The sequence below is a fragment of the Antechinus flavipes genome, chromosome 2 (assembly GCF_016432865.1).
Source record: "Antechinus flavipes isolate AdamAnt ecotype Samford, QLD, Australia chromosome 2, AdamAnt_v2, whole genome shotgun sequence".
NCBI lineage: Eukaryota > Metazoa > Chordata > Mammalia > Dasyuromorphia > Dasyuridae > Antechinus > Antechinus flavipes.
Window position 1 is genome coordinate 405,401,880 of NC_067399.1, and position 19,663 is coordinate 405,421,542.

The following is a 19,663-nucleotide window of genomic DNA, read 5'->3' on the forward strand; positions in this document are numbered from 1 at the left end:
TTGAAGTGATTGGAGTCAATGTAATTTGTTTTTGGAAGAGGAAATGCTGTTGTCCAAGCCTCTGGTGCTGAATCTTTGGGATAGTGGAAGCCCAGTTGTTCTCTTTGTTTTCATTTTAAAAATCTATTTCTATAATTGAGTAGTCCATTGAAGTTTCTCTCCCAATTCTCCTTTTCAGTGCAACATATTTCTTTTAGTTTGGTATATTACTGGAGGATCAGCCTTTCCAGATTCATTTTCCAGTGCTTCCACTAACAAGATTTTCCTAGATAGTGTTAATTTGATTAATCCATTTACTCTTCTCTAAAACTTAATCTTTCACAATTTTTGGTCAAATCTCTCCTTTTTCAGGCTATACCATTTTCACTTGAGGCCTCTTGTTTCTAAAATGCTAGAGAACTGAAAACATATTATTCACTTAGGTATTATTCAGGGATTAATTGTCTTGCATTATCTCTTTTTTATTGTTTTGAGCTCCTATCACAGTAATAAATTACACATCTATCTATCTATCTATCTATCTATCTATCTATCTATCTATCTATCTATCATTTTGAGGTTACAAAGTGATTCAATTATAACTCTGTGAACTAAGAAGGACCACAGATTTGGAGCTTAAAGTGGCCTTAGAGGAAATCTAGGGTAACTTCTCCATTCACCGTTGAGGACACACAGGCCCAGACAGGTTAAATGACTTGCTTAAGGTCACACAGGTAGTGCTATATATGGTAAAGATGGAAGATGCAGAGCTCCACCTCCACATGTAGCATTTTCCTGCTATATTGCCTTTTAATATTCACTTTATAGTTGACAAACTTATATTGTTTAACTTTTCAAATGATTATTACATATTTCCTTAAACATGTGGTAAGCTCCTTTACTGTAAAAATGGTGTCTTATTCATCTTTGCCATCTCCACAGTACCTTGAACATAGTAAGAACTGGATAAATATTTCGGATAGGTTGATGGTAGGAAATAACTTCCCATCTTGAAAGCCAAAGACAGCTTTTAGTAGAAGAGAGAGACGAGTATGTCTCTTTTTAAAAGAAGAGGGAAAAGTCCATAGATGAGGAGAACCCTAAGGGAAGCCAGCGTACACAATGATTTTGACACCCTCTCCCTCAAACCTTCGGCCAGCTCTGTCAGAACCCTTTTATTTGGTTGGGCATGGGGGTGTGAAGATGAGGGAGTCGGGGAGGGAAAGAAGGGACAGGCAGCAGAGAACGGTTGGAATTTGTCCTCTTGGCAGAGTCAGGAAGCAGCTTCTTTGCTTCCTCATCTTGTTGCTGATCCTGCGGAGTGGAGAGGGCCCCTCCCCCCGTCTCCCTTTCTCTGGCTTTCTGTGTTCTGCAAAGGGGAGGAAGAGGGAAAGGGTGGAATTTGCACATCAGGCTTCCCGGAGCCGCAGACTGGGTCTTGCGCCCTTCGTCCATTTCTCCCTTGGTATCTTTTCCATTTCTCCTCTAAAGAAGCTTCTCCCCTCCTCCCACCACCAATCTCTAGTTCGCCCTCCTACCCCACTGGCGCGCGCACAACGGGACTCCGGCACGTGGGCGCGCGGGAAGAGGCGGCGGCGGCGGCCAAGGCTGCTACTGCTGCTGCTACTGCTACTGCTACTGTTACTGCTTTTGCCCAAACCGGCTCAAGCCTTGGCTGCTGCCGCCCTCTCAGTCTCTAGCCGGAACCCAGCAGAGCATCAAGGGAAACGGGAATCTGGGAGAGAGCAGTGCAAGCACAGGGAGGGGGAGGGAAAAAGAGAGAGAGGACACCGTGAAAAGAGGGTTTGGGGGAGGCGGGTGGGTAGGGGAGGGAGAGCCCTAAAACCCGAAGCCTGTGAGCAAAAGGAGAAAACCCCGCTCTCCGGCCCCCGCCCTCCTTCCCCGCCTTCTCTTCTTCCTCCCTCCCTCCTTCTCTCCCTCCCTGCCTGCCTGACTGTCTGCCGGAAAGCACGATGCAGCGGCGCTCTGGGTAGGCGGCGGCCGGCGGGAGCGGACAGAGGTTTCCCCGCAGCTGTCAAGGCGTCCGGCTGCTCCCTCCGGCTGGGGCCTGGATTCAGGGGGCGGCCGGATCGCCAGCCCACGGCTAGAAGCTCCGGGAGGGCTTGGGAGCCGGAGCCGCAGCTAGAACCAGAGGAAAAGAGCGTTGGTGCATGCAGCCGGGTGCTTAAAGTCCAAGGAGAGTTGGTGCTGCTGGGGTCGGTCACCCCCACCCTCCGCCCCGCTTCCCACCCAACTTCATTTCCAGCCCCTTCTTTCCTCCTCCTCTCTCCCCCTCCTCCCCCCATTCTGTGGCTTCGCTGACTCGTCCAAAGGAGGGATGTACTCCCGGCCGGGCTGCGCGCTCGCTGCCTCTCCCCTCATGGGATTGCCTGCACTGAGAGGCTGGAGTTGGAGCGCTTAGCTCCCGCGGAGCCGGGAGAAGACGGAGGGGGAGCAAAATTAATACACAGACACACACACAGAGACCCATACAGTCCTTCTGCTGCACTTGCTGCTCGCCCTTCAGTCCCGCGAGGGGGCGGCTCCGGCCGGCGCCCAGACCAAGGGGTGAGTAGCTCGTCACCGCGCCCAGTTACCCACTTTAGTGCGGGCACGGTCTCTCTGAAGTTGTCGATTTGCCCCTTTCCTGGGAAGGGGACCTGAGGCTCGGCCCGGCTCTTAGGTTCGGGTCACTGGGGAAGTTGTGGTTTTCTCTGTGTGACCGGCAGTCTCGCGGAGCTCCAGCTCCACCAAACCCAGCCACTCGCTTGATTCCCAAGAGTTGTTCCCCTCCCCCCTCGCATCCCAATTCCGAGGCGGGTATCTGGGATAAATGGGGAGTCAAGAGAGTAGGGCACACAGTGCACGGCTTCCCTTCACTGAATCTTGAAACAGGGGCGTATGGGCAAGCTGTTCACACATTGCAATGTGTCCGTAGGTTAGCAGGTGCAGAATGTAAGCGCTTAGAGATCGACAGGAATGACTGCTAGGGCGCGGGAGGAGGCCGCGTGCACTTCATTAAAGGAGCGTTGAGCAGCTTGAATATTAACAGCAGAGCGTGTGTGTGTGTGTGTGTGTGTGTGTGTGTGTGTGTGTGTGTGTGTGCATGCATGCACTGGGGAGAGACCGGAGCGGCAAGAAGATACGCGCGTGAAATTATTCAGCTACAGGAATAGAAGACACATCCCTGAGCAGGCAACTCTAAAAAATCCAAGACCTGGCAGGGAGAAACGGAGATATCAGTGACAGCTTAGGGTTTGAAGAGGGTAGGATAGGCTGTGGCGCTGCAGCTGGACAGAGCTTGGTGAGGACTCTGAGCATCCAACAGGTGACTGCTGGACCCAGTCTTTTTGTGATTGGGCACGGGGGAGGGAATACCCCCCACGGGCTTTTTTGCTGCTACTGCTCTGGGGTATGATATCTCTAAACATGGGGTAAGGAAATTCACTTCCCTTCTCCGTATGATTTTATTAGCCCGTCAGTCTCTATGTATACATGTATGTGTATGCGTGTGTGTGATGTTTGTATGAGCGCATGAATGCCATCCAAATACAGTTGTTTTGATGTCTCTTTGGGGAAACAAGTGAACTCTCTGTTGAGGCCCTCTTTGTGTCGCTGATAGAGGATGTGACTGAACTTCAAGGCAATTGAGGCGCCATTCAGAAAGGATGCTGCGGACTTGGCTGGTCCCTAGCTGGAGTGGGCAAGCTGCTGCTTCCCTCGGGAAGACAGACACTAGCCCTTCCGGGTGACCCAGGATCCCAGCTTTCCAGAACCTAAAGGCCTGAAGCTAAGCTAACAGCTAAATCTTCGCAAAACTGATGGGAATTCTTGTCTTGTCCCTTCATTCTTTCTTTTCACCCAGCAATGGTTAGTGCTAGCCCCCGACCCCTCCCCTTCGCTTCAAATCTCGATCCTTACGTGTGTGTGTGTTTGTGTGTGATTTGTGTGGGAGGATGGCTCAAGTTGGCTGCCTGAACAGATAGAGTTTGCTCAGAGATTAAGTTTTACTTCTCTAAGGTTGGGACAGAAAGTGAAAGCAGCTGGAAAAACAGACAGGAGCCCTCGATTTCTTTTAGAGCTGGCTGACTCTCCTAGTCAACAGCTGAGTGTAGTGCCGAGAGCTATGGATTCAAGTGCTGCTCCAACATTAATTAGCTTGATTGATGGATACATCTCCGACTTCTCAGAGTTCCTCCTTCTATAATTTGTGCATAGTGATTTCTACTTGCAGGAGATAATAGATCTCAGCCGTAGGAAAGTAACGAGAGACACCGAAATGTGCGGAACTGTTACTCCTGTTCTCCAATCCGTTTTTTCCTCCTGCTTTTCTTTAATTCTGTCCTTCCAAGCCCTACTTTCCCTTTCCTCCAGTCCCTCTCAATTTCAGAGCTGTTCCCACTTCATACTCCACTGAAAAAGATTCCAAGGCTTAGATTCCAGTCTAGTATTCGAATGTTGTTGACCCTTTGCGAGTTAGTCCGCGGTATTAGCATGGGACTCACGCATTCATTGGGAAACGTGGTCTCTGTTGCCGTCTTCTTGGCAAAGGGACCGGCGGGATCTGGTCACTAGTAGGAGCGGAGGAGCTGAGAGATTTAGGGGTCGTGGATTGTGTGTCAAAAGGAAAGCGAGAGATTGGGAAGGGAGAGAGAGAGATTAAGATAAAGACAGAGTTTGTGAGATTTTTAAAAATTTGTATAAAATAGGCTCTAAAGAAGTGGACAGACCCTATTCCTTATGAGGCTAGTAACTGCTACTGTTTGCTTCACTAGGAAGTAGTGAAATAAACTGGAATTACCTCACTTTAGGACTGGAATTCATTGGCTAAAACAGAAATTGAAAGTTTAGCTCTTGGTAAATCCACATAGAGACAGGAACATTCCTTTTCGATGAACTTCTGAACGAATGCTTATCAGGTAAATATGTTTTCCACTGACTGATTGATTCATCCATTCAAACATTCACTCAACAAACATTTATCAAATACCTACTGTGTCTGCACAGTGCACAGGTTTATGAGCTAGGTTGTTGGCATCTAAGTACAATATAGTAGAGTGTACACATGATATAGTTATAGGAGTTTTTTTCCCCTCTTGATTTGTTCTAATTTCCCTATCCAGTTGAACTTCCTTCATAGAGGGGAAAAAACACTAAACTTGGATTAGAGATCTGGGTTAGAAAGGAGCTCTGGTATCTCACATCCTATATGTGAGCTTGGACAAATTATGTCACTTCTATGAGCCTCAGTTTAAATCTGTAATATGTGGATAGTTATATCTGCACATTTTCCTCACATAGCTGATTATTAGGAAATATTTTAAGGGTTTTATAAATTATTTTTATTATTAGTTGTTGGATGTTTCCAAACAACTGAATTTTAAGCAGGCTTCAGAGAACCTCTCTTCTTTAAAAGTATATTCTGTGAAGTTGCACTTTAAATTTTGGTTTAAAGAACCAAAGAGGGAAGGACAGAAATCATCACTCATTCAGCTCTAGTAGCCAATGGATCCTAGAGCAAGGCAGATATTGGTTGGGGGTGTCATGAGGATCCCTCTATTTGAGGGCATCATTATTTCTCTTTATTTTCTGTCCTTTTCATCATACAACTGTTGCAGCTTTGCCTTCTGATAGGATAGTTTATAATTATAGAGGAAACAAGCCGGAGTAGAAAGTCACCCCAGGTTTACGAGTTTGTTTGTAGCCTGGATTTGAGCATTTATGGATTAGGAAATCTGTTGACTGTTATTTGAGAAATGAGTTGCACAGCAATCATATAGGCATTTGTTAAACTATTTACTTCCTGCCCTGGCAGGATCAAAGCATTCAAAAAGCATAAAGTGCTTCTTAACAGCCTTAGTGTTCCTATTTGTACAAATCATTGACCAAAGTGTCACTGGGAGGCAGGTTAGCAGACAGTTGTGTCAAAAGCTACTTTAAGCAGAGCCTTCCTAGGTTAGTGGAGTCTCAGATAAGTAGTAGCAGGTGACCCTCATGGATCTGACTGACTGAAGATAATATGATTAATAATTGTCCTCCTAGGTCCCCCATAATATTTGAATGATATGTTCTTCAGATAAAAAAGAAGTGACCCCCTTTCACTCCAGAATTTCACAAGTAGTCTAATTTAATGTCCTTTGCAGCATCTCAGATATCTTCTCATTTCATTTTATTGGAAAGTGATTAAAGTTGTCAGACTTCTTATTTAGTCTTCCGTTTTCTCATCTTTTCTTTGGAGATCCAAATTTATTTTCTGAGACTGTGCTGCTTTTAACCTTGACCTTTTACTTGTGATAGTAATTGAGCTCTGGGTACCTCTGAAAAGCTGCTGTTGGATTTATGTTATTATTATTTTTGTCTTGCTATCATTCAAGAATATGCAACATGAAGGCAGGAATTGCCATTATTCAAAACAATTATATCTTTTATACATTGGACTTTCATTGCAGTTTCGATGGTAAAAGCCTGTTTGTTTGTTTTGTTTTTTTTTTCCTCAATGATGATGTAAAATTGATCAGAAGCATCATTTGTTAACTTTGTTTTGGGATGTTTTTGCTTGTTCTGGTTTCTCTCTCTCATCTTCCTTCTTCCTTCCTTCCTTTTTTCTTTTCTTTCTCCTTCCCTCCTTCCTTCCCTCCCTTCCTTTTGTCCTTCCTTTCTTCCTTCCCTCCCTTCCTTCACTCTCTTTCCCTTCCACTTCCTCTCTTCCTCTCTACCTCCTTTTCTCCTTCCTCTTTTTTCCTTTTCCTCCCTCCCTTCCTTCATTTGTTTTACTTCTTTCCTCCCCTCTTTTTTCTTTTTTCCTTCCTCCCTTCTTCTCTTTTCCCTTTATTCATGCTTTTTCTCTCCAATTTTTTCCTTCCTTCTTTCTCTCTCCCTATTTCCTTTCCTCCTTCCTTCCCTTGCTCCTCTAATTAAATATTTTAGATTGGATTGAAATGAGTGATATATTCCTCTGTCTGGTATAATTCTCTCTATCCTTTAAAGTTCAAATATTTTCTCAACTAGGAACTGTTCCCTATTTGACCTTTCCAAAATCAGAAATGGTATTTTCCTCCTTGGGCTTTACATAGGATTTTTTTTTCTATTTCTCTCATGTGCTCATCATATTCTGTTTGTGCTATGGTTATTTTTTGTGTGACACCCTTCTCTGTGTCCCATCATCCTTTTTCCCCTTCCCCCATTATTAAATAACTAAAGGTAGTGTGATATAATAGAAATGATACAAAATCAGAGTTGCAGAGAGCTCAACTCTGTAACTTGCTACCTATATGACCTTGGGCAAGTTATTTCATCTCACAGAGTCTTCATTTTCTCATTTAAAATGAAGGCACTGGATTGACCACTTCTACATCCCTGTCCTGCTCTAAATTTGTGATTTTATGAAGATATAACATAATACACTGCACATAACAGGCATTTTATAATTTAAAAAATAACATTAAACTAACTGAGAATTAAAGGATGTCTTGTTCAGTTTAAATGATTTTAATTCAAAATGATTTGATGTAGCCTTTTGAATTTCAGAAGGGGGATAAGTTGAAATTCAAAAAAAAATGGAAATCTTAAATTGTAGGTAAATGTGTACCCAAAGAGCTATAAAATATAGAAAGATAGTCATAGTAGTTATAGATATATTAGGATAATAATATTTGAATATGTTATAGTGAGTTGTTATTTAAAAGATGATTAGAAGGAGTGTTTTGATTTGAAAGTGCTAATGTGATTAATAATAATAATTGACATTTGCATAGAAGATTTGCAAAATACTTTATATACATTATCTCATTTGAACCTCATTACAACTCTGTGAGATAAGTGCTATAGATTTTATTGTCCCCATTTTACAGATTAGGAAATAGATTTAGAGAGGTTCAATAATTTGTGCAAAGTTATGACAACCAGATATAAATTCAATTTATTTGACTCTAAAGCCATCCATTTTGCATTATATTGTCTTGCAAATAGATGATTTTTATCTTTCTCTATCATTAGATGATCTTGGCTCTCATGGATAACACCTCCAGTGTTATATATTGCAACCCATTAGTTAGACAGTAAAAGAAACACATCTCTCAACTCTAAAATTTGCAAGGTTAAGAATTTCAGAAGCACAAAGTTTTTTTTTTTTTTAAATTTATTCCCTACTTTGATGCCCTCAGTGTCCCACTGAAAACACTAAAATTCAAAAAATTAAAATAATTTTTTCAATGTTATAGGCATATATTTGTTCTTCCATTACTAGTCTAGACTCTGAAGTTTAGTTCAGTGCTACTAACTTAAAGGGAAGATAGTTCCATGTTTTAATACAAAAGGTTGGAAGTTGGTAAATATTTAAATGTTCCTTGTGCCATCTTCTGTAAAATACCAAATTTGAACTTAAACTGAGACATTTTGAGTTGTACTTGAGAATTTGCTGATGGGACAAATTTTAGATGACAGGGAAATAGACAGAAGGATGACTTTCCAAGTGTTGTGTTAATAAGGTTTTGTGAGTTCCTGGAACATCAACCTTTTTTTTTCCCAGTGAGATTACTTAAAGTGATCACATCCAAGCCTTTCAAACCATTCAGTGTTGGATTTCAGGCAGATTTTGAGAAATGGGTACATCCATTGATAATTTTCATCATTTCTAAAGCACCTGGTAAGAATTTATGGTCTTGAGTCCTAGGCAAAGTTACGGATCAGACAAAATTCCCCTATATTGCTGAACAACTCTGTGTGTTTGATTTAAAAAAAAATCACCTTGGGATCTTTCTACTTTTGGGGTGCTTTGGGGTATGACTAAATGACTCAAGGCTTGCTCAGCCCAAATATAGCTTCCAATGCTGAACTCCTTGCATTGCACTATGGAGTTGTTAACACGTAGATCTTTATCACATGGTGTCAATATTATGGAGATATTAAGACACAGATCATTGGTGCAGTATATTGTAAATGATCCTTTGGAAACATTATAATCAGTGCTGACAAGGCAACAGAAACTTCTTAATGTAGCACCTTCTCTGCATTCAAAGAGGCTTTGTAAATCATTATCAAAAAGTGAAAGCAACTACTCACCAAGGAGAAGCCATAGAAAAGAAAAATGGGACATTTTCTTCATGAAAGTCAGCCCTGTTTAGTGCTAAAGAACTGGGTGGATGGGCAGAGACAGGAAGGAGTGGCCTACTGAGAAGACAACATTGGGCAATTTGAGATAAGTATTAGCAAGGACATTTGTTCCTAAAATATCATTCTCATTAGCTTGTAACAGTATAGAACATTTTATCATTAGAGATTCAGTCCTTTGGATATAAAATGCTTGCTTATTATTAAATCTAAGCCACCTTGGATAGAGATAAAAGGTGAATGCCTTAGCAGGAATTTATCACATTATCCTCTGAAGTTAGCTTGAGGGCACAATCTTGAAAGAAAGTAATCTAAAATGTTAATCTGCAATGGAGTTATGAAGGTAGCAAGGGTGTAGAAGAAGACGTCACTAAAAGAGGTTTAAGTGCCTAAAGTTGAAGGATGAAAGTTGAACATTAGGTGAATATAGAAACTTTTTAGATGGAAATATTCAGTTACTTTCCAAGAATTTCTAAAATATTACATGTTAATGGTGCTTAAAGTGATAACCAAGAATTCTAAGCTATATACTCATTATGCTTTGTTATTTAGAAAGGAAGAATGGTATTGTAGAGTCCTGAATTTCAAATGAAGTTTGAGTTGAAACACCAATTTTCACTAACTAGTTGTATGGCCTTGGACAAGTCTTTGTCAGTTATTTGTAAATTTAGGCATTTGCAGTAGTTGATCTTTAAGATCTCTTTCAGCACTAAATATAAATTTAAGAACTACTTAAGAACTACTCTCTATATGAGAGAATCCTAAAACCATAGATCTGAAAGATACTTAAAAAGTCTTCTAGTCCAGTGTAATAGAATACTTGATTTGGAGGTATAGGATTTGGCTAAAAGAGTAGCTTTGTCCCTGCAAACTTAAATGTACAATCTTCCAGGTGATCTTGGTTCCTTCATCTTTAAAATTAGAACCAACATTCCTTTAAGCTTTAGATCCTACGATTATCTTCATTTTATAGTAAAATAAACTGATCAACAGTTCTATCTAATTATGTGACAAATTCAGAATCTTATTTTCAAAGTCAAGAGAGAGTATGGATTTATTTGTATGTTTCTTTCTCTCCTATTATTTTACAAGTTCCTTGAAAGCAGGGTCTACTCAACCCTCAGATATTTTGAACAGAGCTAGTGCTTAATACACATTTGTTGAAGGAATCATAAATTAATGAATAGCTATTTCTGAGTTTCATTTAAACCTGTTTTCACCTTTATTCAAAAGTGGGAAAAGAAGGTTGATAGGTTAGACAAATATATAAAATGAGTTATCCTGGGACTGAATCTCCTTGGTGTTATCTGAGTTATTCATATTCTTTAGGAACTGTCTTGTTTACAACATTTATTATTTTTAGCAAATTCAATTCCAGTAAATGAATATTTATTAAGCAACTACTATGTGTAATTATTTATTTGATGTTTCCGATGTACAGAACTCTGTGTTAATAGTCCTGAGAGAGATATACATTTCAGCCAAGAAATACTTTCATTTATACTTTTTCTCTCATACTATTATAGTCAAGTAGGGTGTTATGGAGCAAATACAAATAATTGTAATATATAATATTCCATGATAAGTACATCAGAGTGGTATAGAACAAAATGTTATGTGAAGACTAGAAGAAAGATCATTCTTATGACCAGTCTTATGGAAGACTTAATAGGAACAGTCTTATGGAGAAAGTGTTCCTTAAACTGAGCTTTAAAATGAAATAGGAATTCAGCTGGCAGGGAAGTAGAGAGAGTACAAGGCAAGTATAGGGAGGGAGAGAATTTTAAAAAGGTAGATTATCACATAGGTGTGTGTAGAAGGAAGTAAAAAGATAAGGACTTTTTGAGAAGTCTAAAAAGAAAGGTTGACAACAACCTGGAAAGTATCTTGAATACATTTTGAACTTTAATTGAAATTGGTTTTCCATAAGTGGGGATGAATTTGTTTTGAGTCATCTTCATTCATTCCTTTCTCCTGAGGAGTGTGTATTTACAAGAGGAGTTAATGGGGATGGGATAGAGGATTACCATTTGTGACCATGAAGACAATCCCACTCTTCCTTGTGATTTTGCCCTTGGTTGGGATCTTGTTCTCATTAGCAAGGTCACCTAACAACTGATGGCCATTTTGATGCTCTTTATAAATCCAAATACCAGAAAACTTTAGTATCATTCCTGGTTTTTAGAAAAGTTCATCTTTGTTTTGTGTGCATTATTTTCATTAAAAAATTTGTATCCAGTTATTAGCCTAATCATTAATCATAGCACATGCATTTTAATTTTGTTTTACCTTCTCTTCATGCTATTTTCTTTTTAAAATATAAATGTATTTTTTTACATGGACTTGCAAACTGTTCTTCCACTGTCCACTCTAATGATACAACAACAAGAAAAATGAATATATTTTTTTTAAATAGATATATTCTCATATTAGGGAATTAGGTGGCACAATGGATAGAGCACCAGCCCTGAAGTCAACAGAACCTGACTTCATATCTGGTCTCAGACACTTAACACTTCCTAGATTTCTGACCCTGGGCAAGTCACTTAACCTCAATGCCTCAGCCAAAAAAAAAAAAAAAAAAAAAAAAAAAAAAAAAAAAAAAAAAAAAGGAAAAATATATATATATTCCTACATTAGCCATGTGTGAAAATGTTTGACTCTCTCAGCTTTTTGTCAGAGATAAGTTTCATATTCAGATTTCTAGACTATACATTAATCATAGTCCCAAAGTTTATCAGTTATTTTTCCTCTATATTTTCACTGTCATTGTATAAATTGTTCTAGTTTTGCTCTTTTCATTCCGTTTTTATTTCAGAGAGATTTTCTTAATTTCCTCTGCAGCATTCTGTTGCATTTTATTATTTTGTACAGTTAATCATATTCCATTATATTCAAGTACTAGAATTTGTTTAGTTACCTCCCAATGGGACACCTTCCTAGTTTCTGATTTTTGACTCCCATAAAAAAGTTATTATAAATGTTTTTGGATATAAAGATCATTTTTCTTCTTCTTTGATTTCTTTGGCCTAGCAGTGTTCTAGTAAAATCAAAGAGTATTCACCATTGAGGAACTTTCTGAACATTGTTACAAAATGTTTTCTCTGAATAGCTAGACCATTTCATAGCCCCACCAACAGTATACTAGTATGATTCTCCCTTCCCAATCTTTCCAACATTTATCAATTTACTATTTTTTAATCTTTATCAATCTAAGGGATATGATATCAACAGCAACATTTTTTAGATAGTTGTTGATAGCTTGAGTTGTTTTCTTCGAAAACTGACTGTTTATGTTTTTTATCTATTGCTATCTATATAATTTTTAACCTCCAATACAATGAGAAGAGTTAGAACTAAATGAAACCTTTGAAATCATCTAGTTCAATCATTTTATTTTACAGATGAGGAAACATATCCAAAAGGATAAAGTAACTACCTCAAAGTTACACAAGAAGTGGCAGTAAAATATAGTAGTGATATATAATATTCAATCCCAGTCATCCTCTTTTTTCAAGTGCAGTGCTTTTCCTACTATATTAATGATTAATTTTAAAAAAAGTGTATTGATTATGAAAGTGAACAAATTGGGATGGGGGAGAGCCATCCTTGTCTTTGAGCCAGAAAGATTGAAACTTGACTAGAAAAGATATAGAAATGATCTAGCCCATTCACTTAATTTTACAGATGAAAAAACTGAAATCCAAAGTGGTGAAACAATTTGCTCAATATTTTCCAGTGCTTTTATGTCAGAGCTAGGTATAAAGCCTCCATTTGCTGACTTTTGTTTGTGTCATGACCACTTGGAAGTTAAATCCAATATATTTAACCAAAGAAGTAGCATCTTGATATGGCAAACTCATTTCGTTTTATACCTTAAATGCAGTCTATTTGGGCCAAGTTCCCATTTACGCATGTCTGAGTTAATGGTTCTTATGCTTTTTCTGCCAAGAATCACTTTTGGCCCTGGTGACTATTTTGATAGCATCAGTAGTGGAAAAAAAAAAGATGCATTGATTATACTCCTTAACTTTCTGCTTTTCTTTGCTTATTGGGTGCCACATTGTACCTTTGCTTCTTCCCTCCCATAGAAGAGTATGTGCGTATGTGTGTGTATATGTGCATATGTTTGTGTGTGTATGTGTGTGATGACTCATGTTTCAAACAGTTTTATGGAAACACCAAACATGGAATCATGTTCCATGCTAAATTTTTAAAGTTTCCATTGAATGATGTGAAAATTTTGACTCTCTATATCTAGCATTGTTCTTTTGTTATATTTGAGAAGAAAAAAAAAAAGAATGGTGAAACTGGGAGCTTGGGGCCATATGAGGATATCTCTAAGGTTTCTTCTATCTCTAGGTCTTATGATCCTCTGTCAGGGGATTCCTTATGTCCTCAGATAAGAAAAAATGAAAGGCAAATTTCAAATGCCTTTTTTTTTTAGATTCAGAAATTCTGCAACTCTTCTCTTTACTTCCTTTCCTACTGATAATACATCATGTTGGAAAGGACTGTTTTAATGCTACTATAGAGGTGTGTAGTAAAAATGAAATATTACATTTGATCTATCCCAGCAGGTGCTGTCTCATAGGTTTTCAGAAAGGAATGCTGTTATTATACTATTGTTTTGCACTTTCCCTTGAAATTACAGAGAAATGGATTATCTTTTAATGGATTTGGGATTTTTCCATGATATGTTTGTGGCTAAAGCTCTCCCTAGCTTGCAAAAATCCTTTGGAAAATTATGGAGTGTTAACTTTTTAGTCTTCCAACAGAAAAAAATAAAAGGATTATTGAGAATCAGTAGGAACAAGTAATGGGTATATACTTCTGATTAGATGGTAGACAACTAGACTAACTCAGCTGATATTATAGAAGGAACAAAAATCTAATTCCCAATCTGGTGTTTGTATCAGTAATTACAAGGAAACAAATTTTCTATATGATCAATACTGTAGATTTAACAAAAGAAATCTCTCAGAGAAAATGTCAAAGTAAAATTTAAATATACTTTAGAAGACAGGCTAATTCACTGGTATGATGCAGTATACATCTCCCCTCTCTAGTGGTTTTCATAAGTGGATTTGATCATCTGACAGGTGATCCTTTAACCACAATTCCTAGGGGAAAAATATAATGACCCTCCCTGAACAAAGACACCTGGTATAATTTTTTCCCAAAGTGATATAAAATATATGCTTCACAAGAGTCTTATGCTGATTGTTTCATCTTGGTAAAAGGTGACTTTTGTGATTCTAAGGATTATGTCAATTAGCTATAAGTCCTTGACATCACTTACCTGTCTGGAAAAATCTTGAATACAAACAGTAGTGGCTTGCAGGCCAATTGCCTAGCTAAGTTCAGACAGACATATTATCAGGTGGTTTCCAGGTGATAATTTTATTTTTTGATCTCAGCAACTCACACAGATATTCTAAGATTTAGGGAAGTTATATTTTGCATTAGAGAAGAAGGAATACCCACCATGTAAACACATATCCTTAAAGTATTGAATTTATGTCTTCAAAGGATCAATTATCTTGAACATGGGTAGGAGCCTTCTAAATCAACCTTCTACTCAGGGTCCAACTATATAATGAAAGTTTTATTTTTATCTGGTCTGTGTGCAAGAATTTTATAGAAATAAAATCCCATGGATTTCCCAAGAAGGCCAGATAGAAAAATCATATAGATATATGTACACGACATATGTATGTATATATATACACACATATACATATACCTATATATACATACATATACATATAAATCAGGGACTACTTTTATTTTTGTATTCTCAGTACTTATTATGGTTCTTGGCATATAATAGGCACTTAATAAATGACTTGTTTTGACTATATCTCTGCATCGATCTATGAGAATATTTACATTATATGTAGTGGCAAAGAACTGAAAATAGGTAGATAGCTATCAGTTCAAGAAAGACCGAACAAGTTATAGTAGATGAATGTAATAGAAGTATTGCTGTGCCATAAAAATGATGACCATGATGAATTCAAGGAAATATGAGAAGTTTAAGTGAATTGATACAATGTGAAATAAGCCAATCCAGGAAAACAATAATCACAACTATAACAGCATAATTACAAAGAAAATTCAAAATGAAATAGAATATTTTATAACTATAATATCCTATGATGAGCCTAAGGAAGAGATTTTTAAAAATTCTTTTCTTCGTTCTTTGCACAGGTGAACTATGGGTGTGGAAAATTGTATATGTTATCAGATGTGTTGTTTTTCTAAACTTTTCCCTCTCTATTTCTTTTTAAATCTTTGTTGCAAGGGAGGTAAAAGAGATATTTTTGGAAATAAAAGTCATATTAAGAACAAAAGGTATCAATAACTTATTTTAAAGGGCTAAAAGTAGAGCTTCAGAAAATAGATTTCAACATATAAATACATAATGGAGAAGACCACTTTTCTTTCTTTCTTTTTTCCCACCAGGATTCCTGGCTGGCTGAGTGTCACTCAGCATCAAGCCAACTACTGATGATTTTAACTGGTGCTTATGTCCTGCTGGGTGACCTGATGCTGACTGACAGCCCAGGATGCCTGTGGTGGGGCTTTCAAGACCCTTGAAGGGTATGGACTTGTCTTCCCTTGTTTCCTGCTAATGTAGCACAGGCAGTCTCCAGCCAACTGTCTGCAGATAAGAAATCTAGATTGCTATTTTGCAAATTTGAGAATAAGAATGGATGCTTCTGAATTCCCAGAGTGCTTTTAAGTAGTCTTTAATACCATAGAAATAACCAGGCAAGGGGAAGAGAATTTTACTTATTGATTTCAAGTGATGTCAATTGGACAATTCTGAGTTGTATTTTAGCTAGAAATTCTCCAAGTGAAATGTTAATGTCCATGTTGTTGTTTGTCCTTCTTTCTCAAAGAGGACCCCATGACATCAGGAAGATGATTCCAGGAGATGTGAGTGAATTGGAACTAAGTGGGGAAGGACCAGCCTCCCTTTCCCCTCTGTAGCCATGTGGGTCCAGTTGCAAGATATAGATCATGAGACCTGGAGATGTAAAAAGAATGCATTTAATAAGGGAGGCTACCTGATGTCATAGAAAAAAATACTGAATTTGGAGTTAGAGGATTTGGGTTCAAATTCTTGTTCTGCTATGGGCTCCTTTAATTCATTTTTGTGGTCATATTTCTTTTTTTTTTTTAAAAGGGACTAGATGGTTTTAAGGCCCCTTCCAGATTTCAATTGATCAAATAATCTTATTTTACAGATAAAAATGTCCTTTGAAGAACAAAGATAATTTTGTCTATTTTTTTTGTCTATAATAGGTTCCCCATCCCTATCCATGAAATTGGAAACTATGACATAGCAGAAGATTCTCAAGGAAAAAGACATGGGTTGAAATTTCACCTTGCTACTTAGCACCTGTGAGACCTTAGGAAAATATGTCTAACTTTCTGAGTCTGTTTTCTCTTCTATAAAATGAAGATGTTGAATTAGATGGCCACTTGCAGTTTATTTCAGCTCTAAAGTTATGATCCTATGAACTTCAAATGTTGAACCTAAGTACCTACTTCCTTAACAATCTCAACTATATCATTATCCTCACCATCATTATTTATATATACATGTGTATATGTATGCACACACACACACACACACACACACACACACACACATATATATATGTATGTATATATATATATATAATATAATATATGCTATTAAGAAACTTTATATGTATGTACATTCACTAAAGTCCTACATTAGCAGCTTATGAATATATGTATACATATTTATACATGTGAGTAAGAACACTGGATTTAGATTCAGGAAGATCTGAATTCAGATCCTGCTTTGGAATCACCCTCTACTATCACTTAAATTCTTTTTTTTTTCCTGTTCTTTTTTTATTAAAGCTTTTTATTTTTAATACATGTGCATGGATAATTTTTCAATGTTAACCCTTGCAAAACTTCGTGTTCCAATTCCACCCCCCCTTCCCTCCACCCTCTCCCTAGATAGCAAGTAATCCAATATATGTTAAACATGGTAAAATTTTATATTAAATCTGATATATGCATACATATTTATACCATTATCTAGTTGCACAGGAAAAATCAAATCAAAAAGGAAAAAAAAATGAGAAAGTAAAATTCAAGCAAACAACAACAGTGAAAATGCTATGTTGTGATCCACACTATGTTTCCACAGTCCTCTCTCTGGGTGTAGATGGCTTTCTTGATCATAAGATAATTGGAACTAGCCTCAATGATCTCATTGTTGAAAAGAGGTACATCCATTAGAATTGATCATCATATAATCTTGTTGCCATGTACAATGATCTCTTTGTCCTGCTCATTTCACTCAATGAGTTTTTGCATAGTATTGGAATTAATTTTCTTTAAATGTTTAGTAGAATTCACATGTAAATGCATCTGGCTCTGGAGATTTCTTTTTAGGGAATTGATTAATAACTTCTATTTCTTTTTCTCTAATGGTACTATTTAAGTAATTTATTTCCCCTTCTGTTAATCTGGACAATCTATATTTTTTGTAGGTTTTCCTCAATTTTATTTAGGTTTTCAAATTTATTGACACATAATTGGACAAAATAACTTCTAATTATTGCACTAATTTCTTCTTCATTGGTGGAAAGTTCTCCCTTTTCATTTTTGAGACACAATTTGATTTTCTTCTTTCCTTTTTCTAATCAAATTAACTAAAGATTTATCTAGTTTGTGGTTTTTTCATAAAAGCAACTCTTAGTTTCATTCATTAATTCAATGATTTTCTTACTTTCAATTTTATTAATCTCCCCTTTTATATTCAGAATTTCAAATTTGGTATTTAATTGGGGGTTTTTAATTTGTTCTTTTTTTTTTAGCTTTTTTAGTTGCAAGCCCAATTCACTGATCTTCTCTTTCTCTATTTTATGCAAATAGCATCTAGAGATATAAAATTTCCCTTAATAACTGCTTTGGCTGCATCCCACAAATTTTGGTATGTTGTCACATTGTTGTCATTCTTTTGGATGAAAATATTGATTGTGTCTATGATTTGTTGTTTCACCCACTCATTCTTTAGGATGAGATTGTTTCATTTCCAATTACTTTTTGGCCTATTTTCCCCTAGTCTTTTATTGCATATAATTTTTATTGCATCATGAGCTGAGAAAAATGAATTTACTATTTCTGCCTTTCTGTATTTGATTTTGAGATCTTTATGCTCTAATAGATTTTCAGTTTTTGTATGGATTCCATGAACCACCATGAAAAAAGTATACTCCTTTCTGTGTCCATTCAGTTTTCTCCAAATATCTATCTTACCTAACTTTTCTAAAATTCAATTTACTTTCTTAACTTATTTCTTGTTTATTTTGTGGTTCAACTTATCTAGTTCTGAGAGAGCAAGGTTGAGATTCCCTTACTAGTATAGTTTTGCTGTCTAATTCCTTTTTGCAGCTCTCTTAAATTCTTCTCTAGGAATTTTTATGCTATATCAGTTGGTGCATATATATTTAGTATTGATAGTACTTCATTATTTAAAATTCCTTTAAGTAAGATGCAGTTTCTTTCCTTATCTCTTTTAATTAGATCTACTTTTTCTTTTGCTTGATCTGAGATCTGGATTGCTTCCCCTGTTTTATTTATTTTACCTTAGCTGAAGCATAATAGATTCTGCTTGTTTTACTCTAAATGTATAACTCTGCTTTAAATGAGTTTCTTTTAAACAACAAATTATAGAATTCTAGCTTTTAATCCTGTCTGATATCTGCTTCTATTTTATGGGAGAGTTTATCCCATTCATATTCACAGATAAAATTACTAACTGTATTTCCTGCCATCTTATTTACCTCCAGTTATAATTTTCTCTTCCCTTTGTCCCTTTCCCTCCTCCCCATTATTTTGACACTGATCACCCCTCCCTCAAACAACCTTCTCCTTTTGCAGCCCCTTCCCCATTTCTTATACCTTTCCCCTTCTGTTCTGTTTTCCCTTCTATTAGCCTCCCCCCTACTTCCCTATAGAGTGAAACAAGTTTCTCTGTGAAGCTAAATGTGTCTGATATTCTTTTTTTTTTTTGAGCCAATCTGATGAAAGTAAGTTCCAAACAATGCTTATCCTCCTCCCCTCTTTCCCTCAATTGCAATAAATCTTTTTTGCCTCTTTATGAGACATTATTTAGTCCATTTTAACTCCATTTTTTCCTTCTTCCAATAGAAATACCTTTTCTTCTCTAGTTTCTTTTTAAAATCATCACAATAAAATCAAGTTATACTTTCATACTCTAAGTATACTCAAAATCGAGATAAAAATCTCAAGAATTAAACATATTATCTTCCCTTATAAGGATATAAGCATTTTGACTTTTACAAGAAAGTTATTTTTCTTTGTTTTTTATCTTTTTATTCTTCTCTTGAGTTCTGTATTTAAAGATCAAATTTTCTATTCATCACTCATCTTTTCATCAGAAATAGATGAAATTCACTTGTTTTATTGAATATTCATCTTTTTCTCTGAAATATGATGTTCAATTAAATTTTTCCTGATACTTGATTCTTGGCTGCAATTCAAGTTCCTTTGCCTT

General features: G+C 36.9%; 1 protein-coding gene across 1 annotated transcript; it reads left to right on the plus strand.

Annotated features, from left to right (window-relative positions):
* The first annotated feature begins 1,018 nt into the window (after positions 1–1,018).
* LOC127550128 (uncharacterized) lies at positions 1,019–16,735 on the plus strand. The gene is made up of 3 exons (XM_051978783.1): positions 1,019–2,547; positions 15,556–15,693; positions 16,402–16,735. Exon 1 carries the CDS (start codon positions 1,102–1,104, stop codon positions 2,299–2,301), a length of 1,200 nt encoding a protein of 399 aa, XP_051834743.1. The 5' UTR covers positions 1,019–1,101; the 3' UTR covers positions 2,302–2,547; positions 15,556–15,693; positions 16,402–16,735.
* Positions 16,736–19,663: the final 2,928 nt, after the last annotated feature.

Coding starts and splice junctions, on each gene's coding strand:
- LOC127550128 (XM_051978783.1), top strand. CDS start 1,102: ATGATTTTGACACCCTCTCCCTCAAACCTTCGGCCAGCTCTGTCAGAA.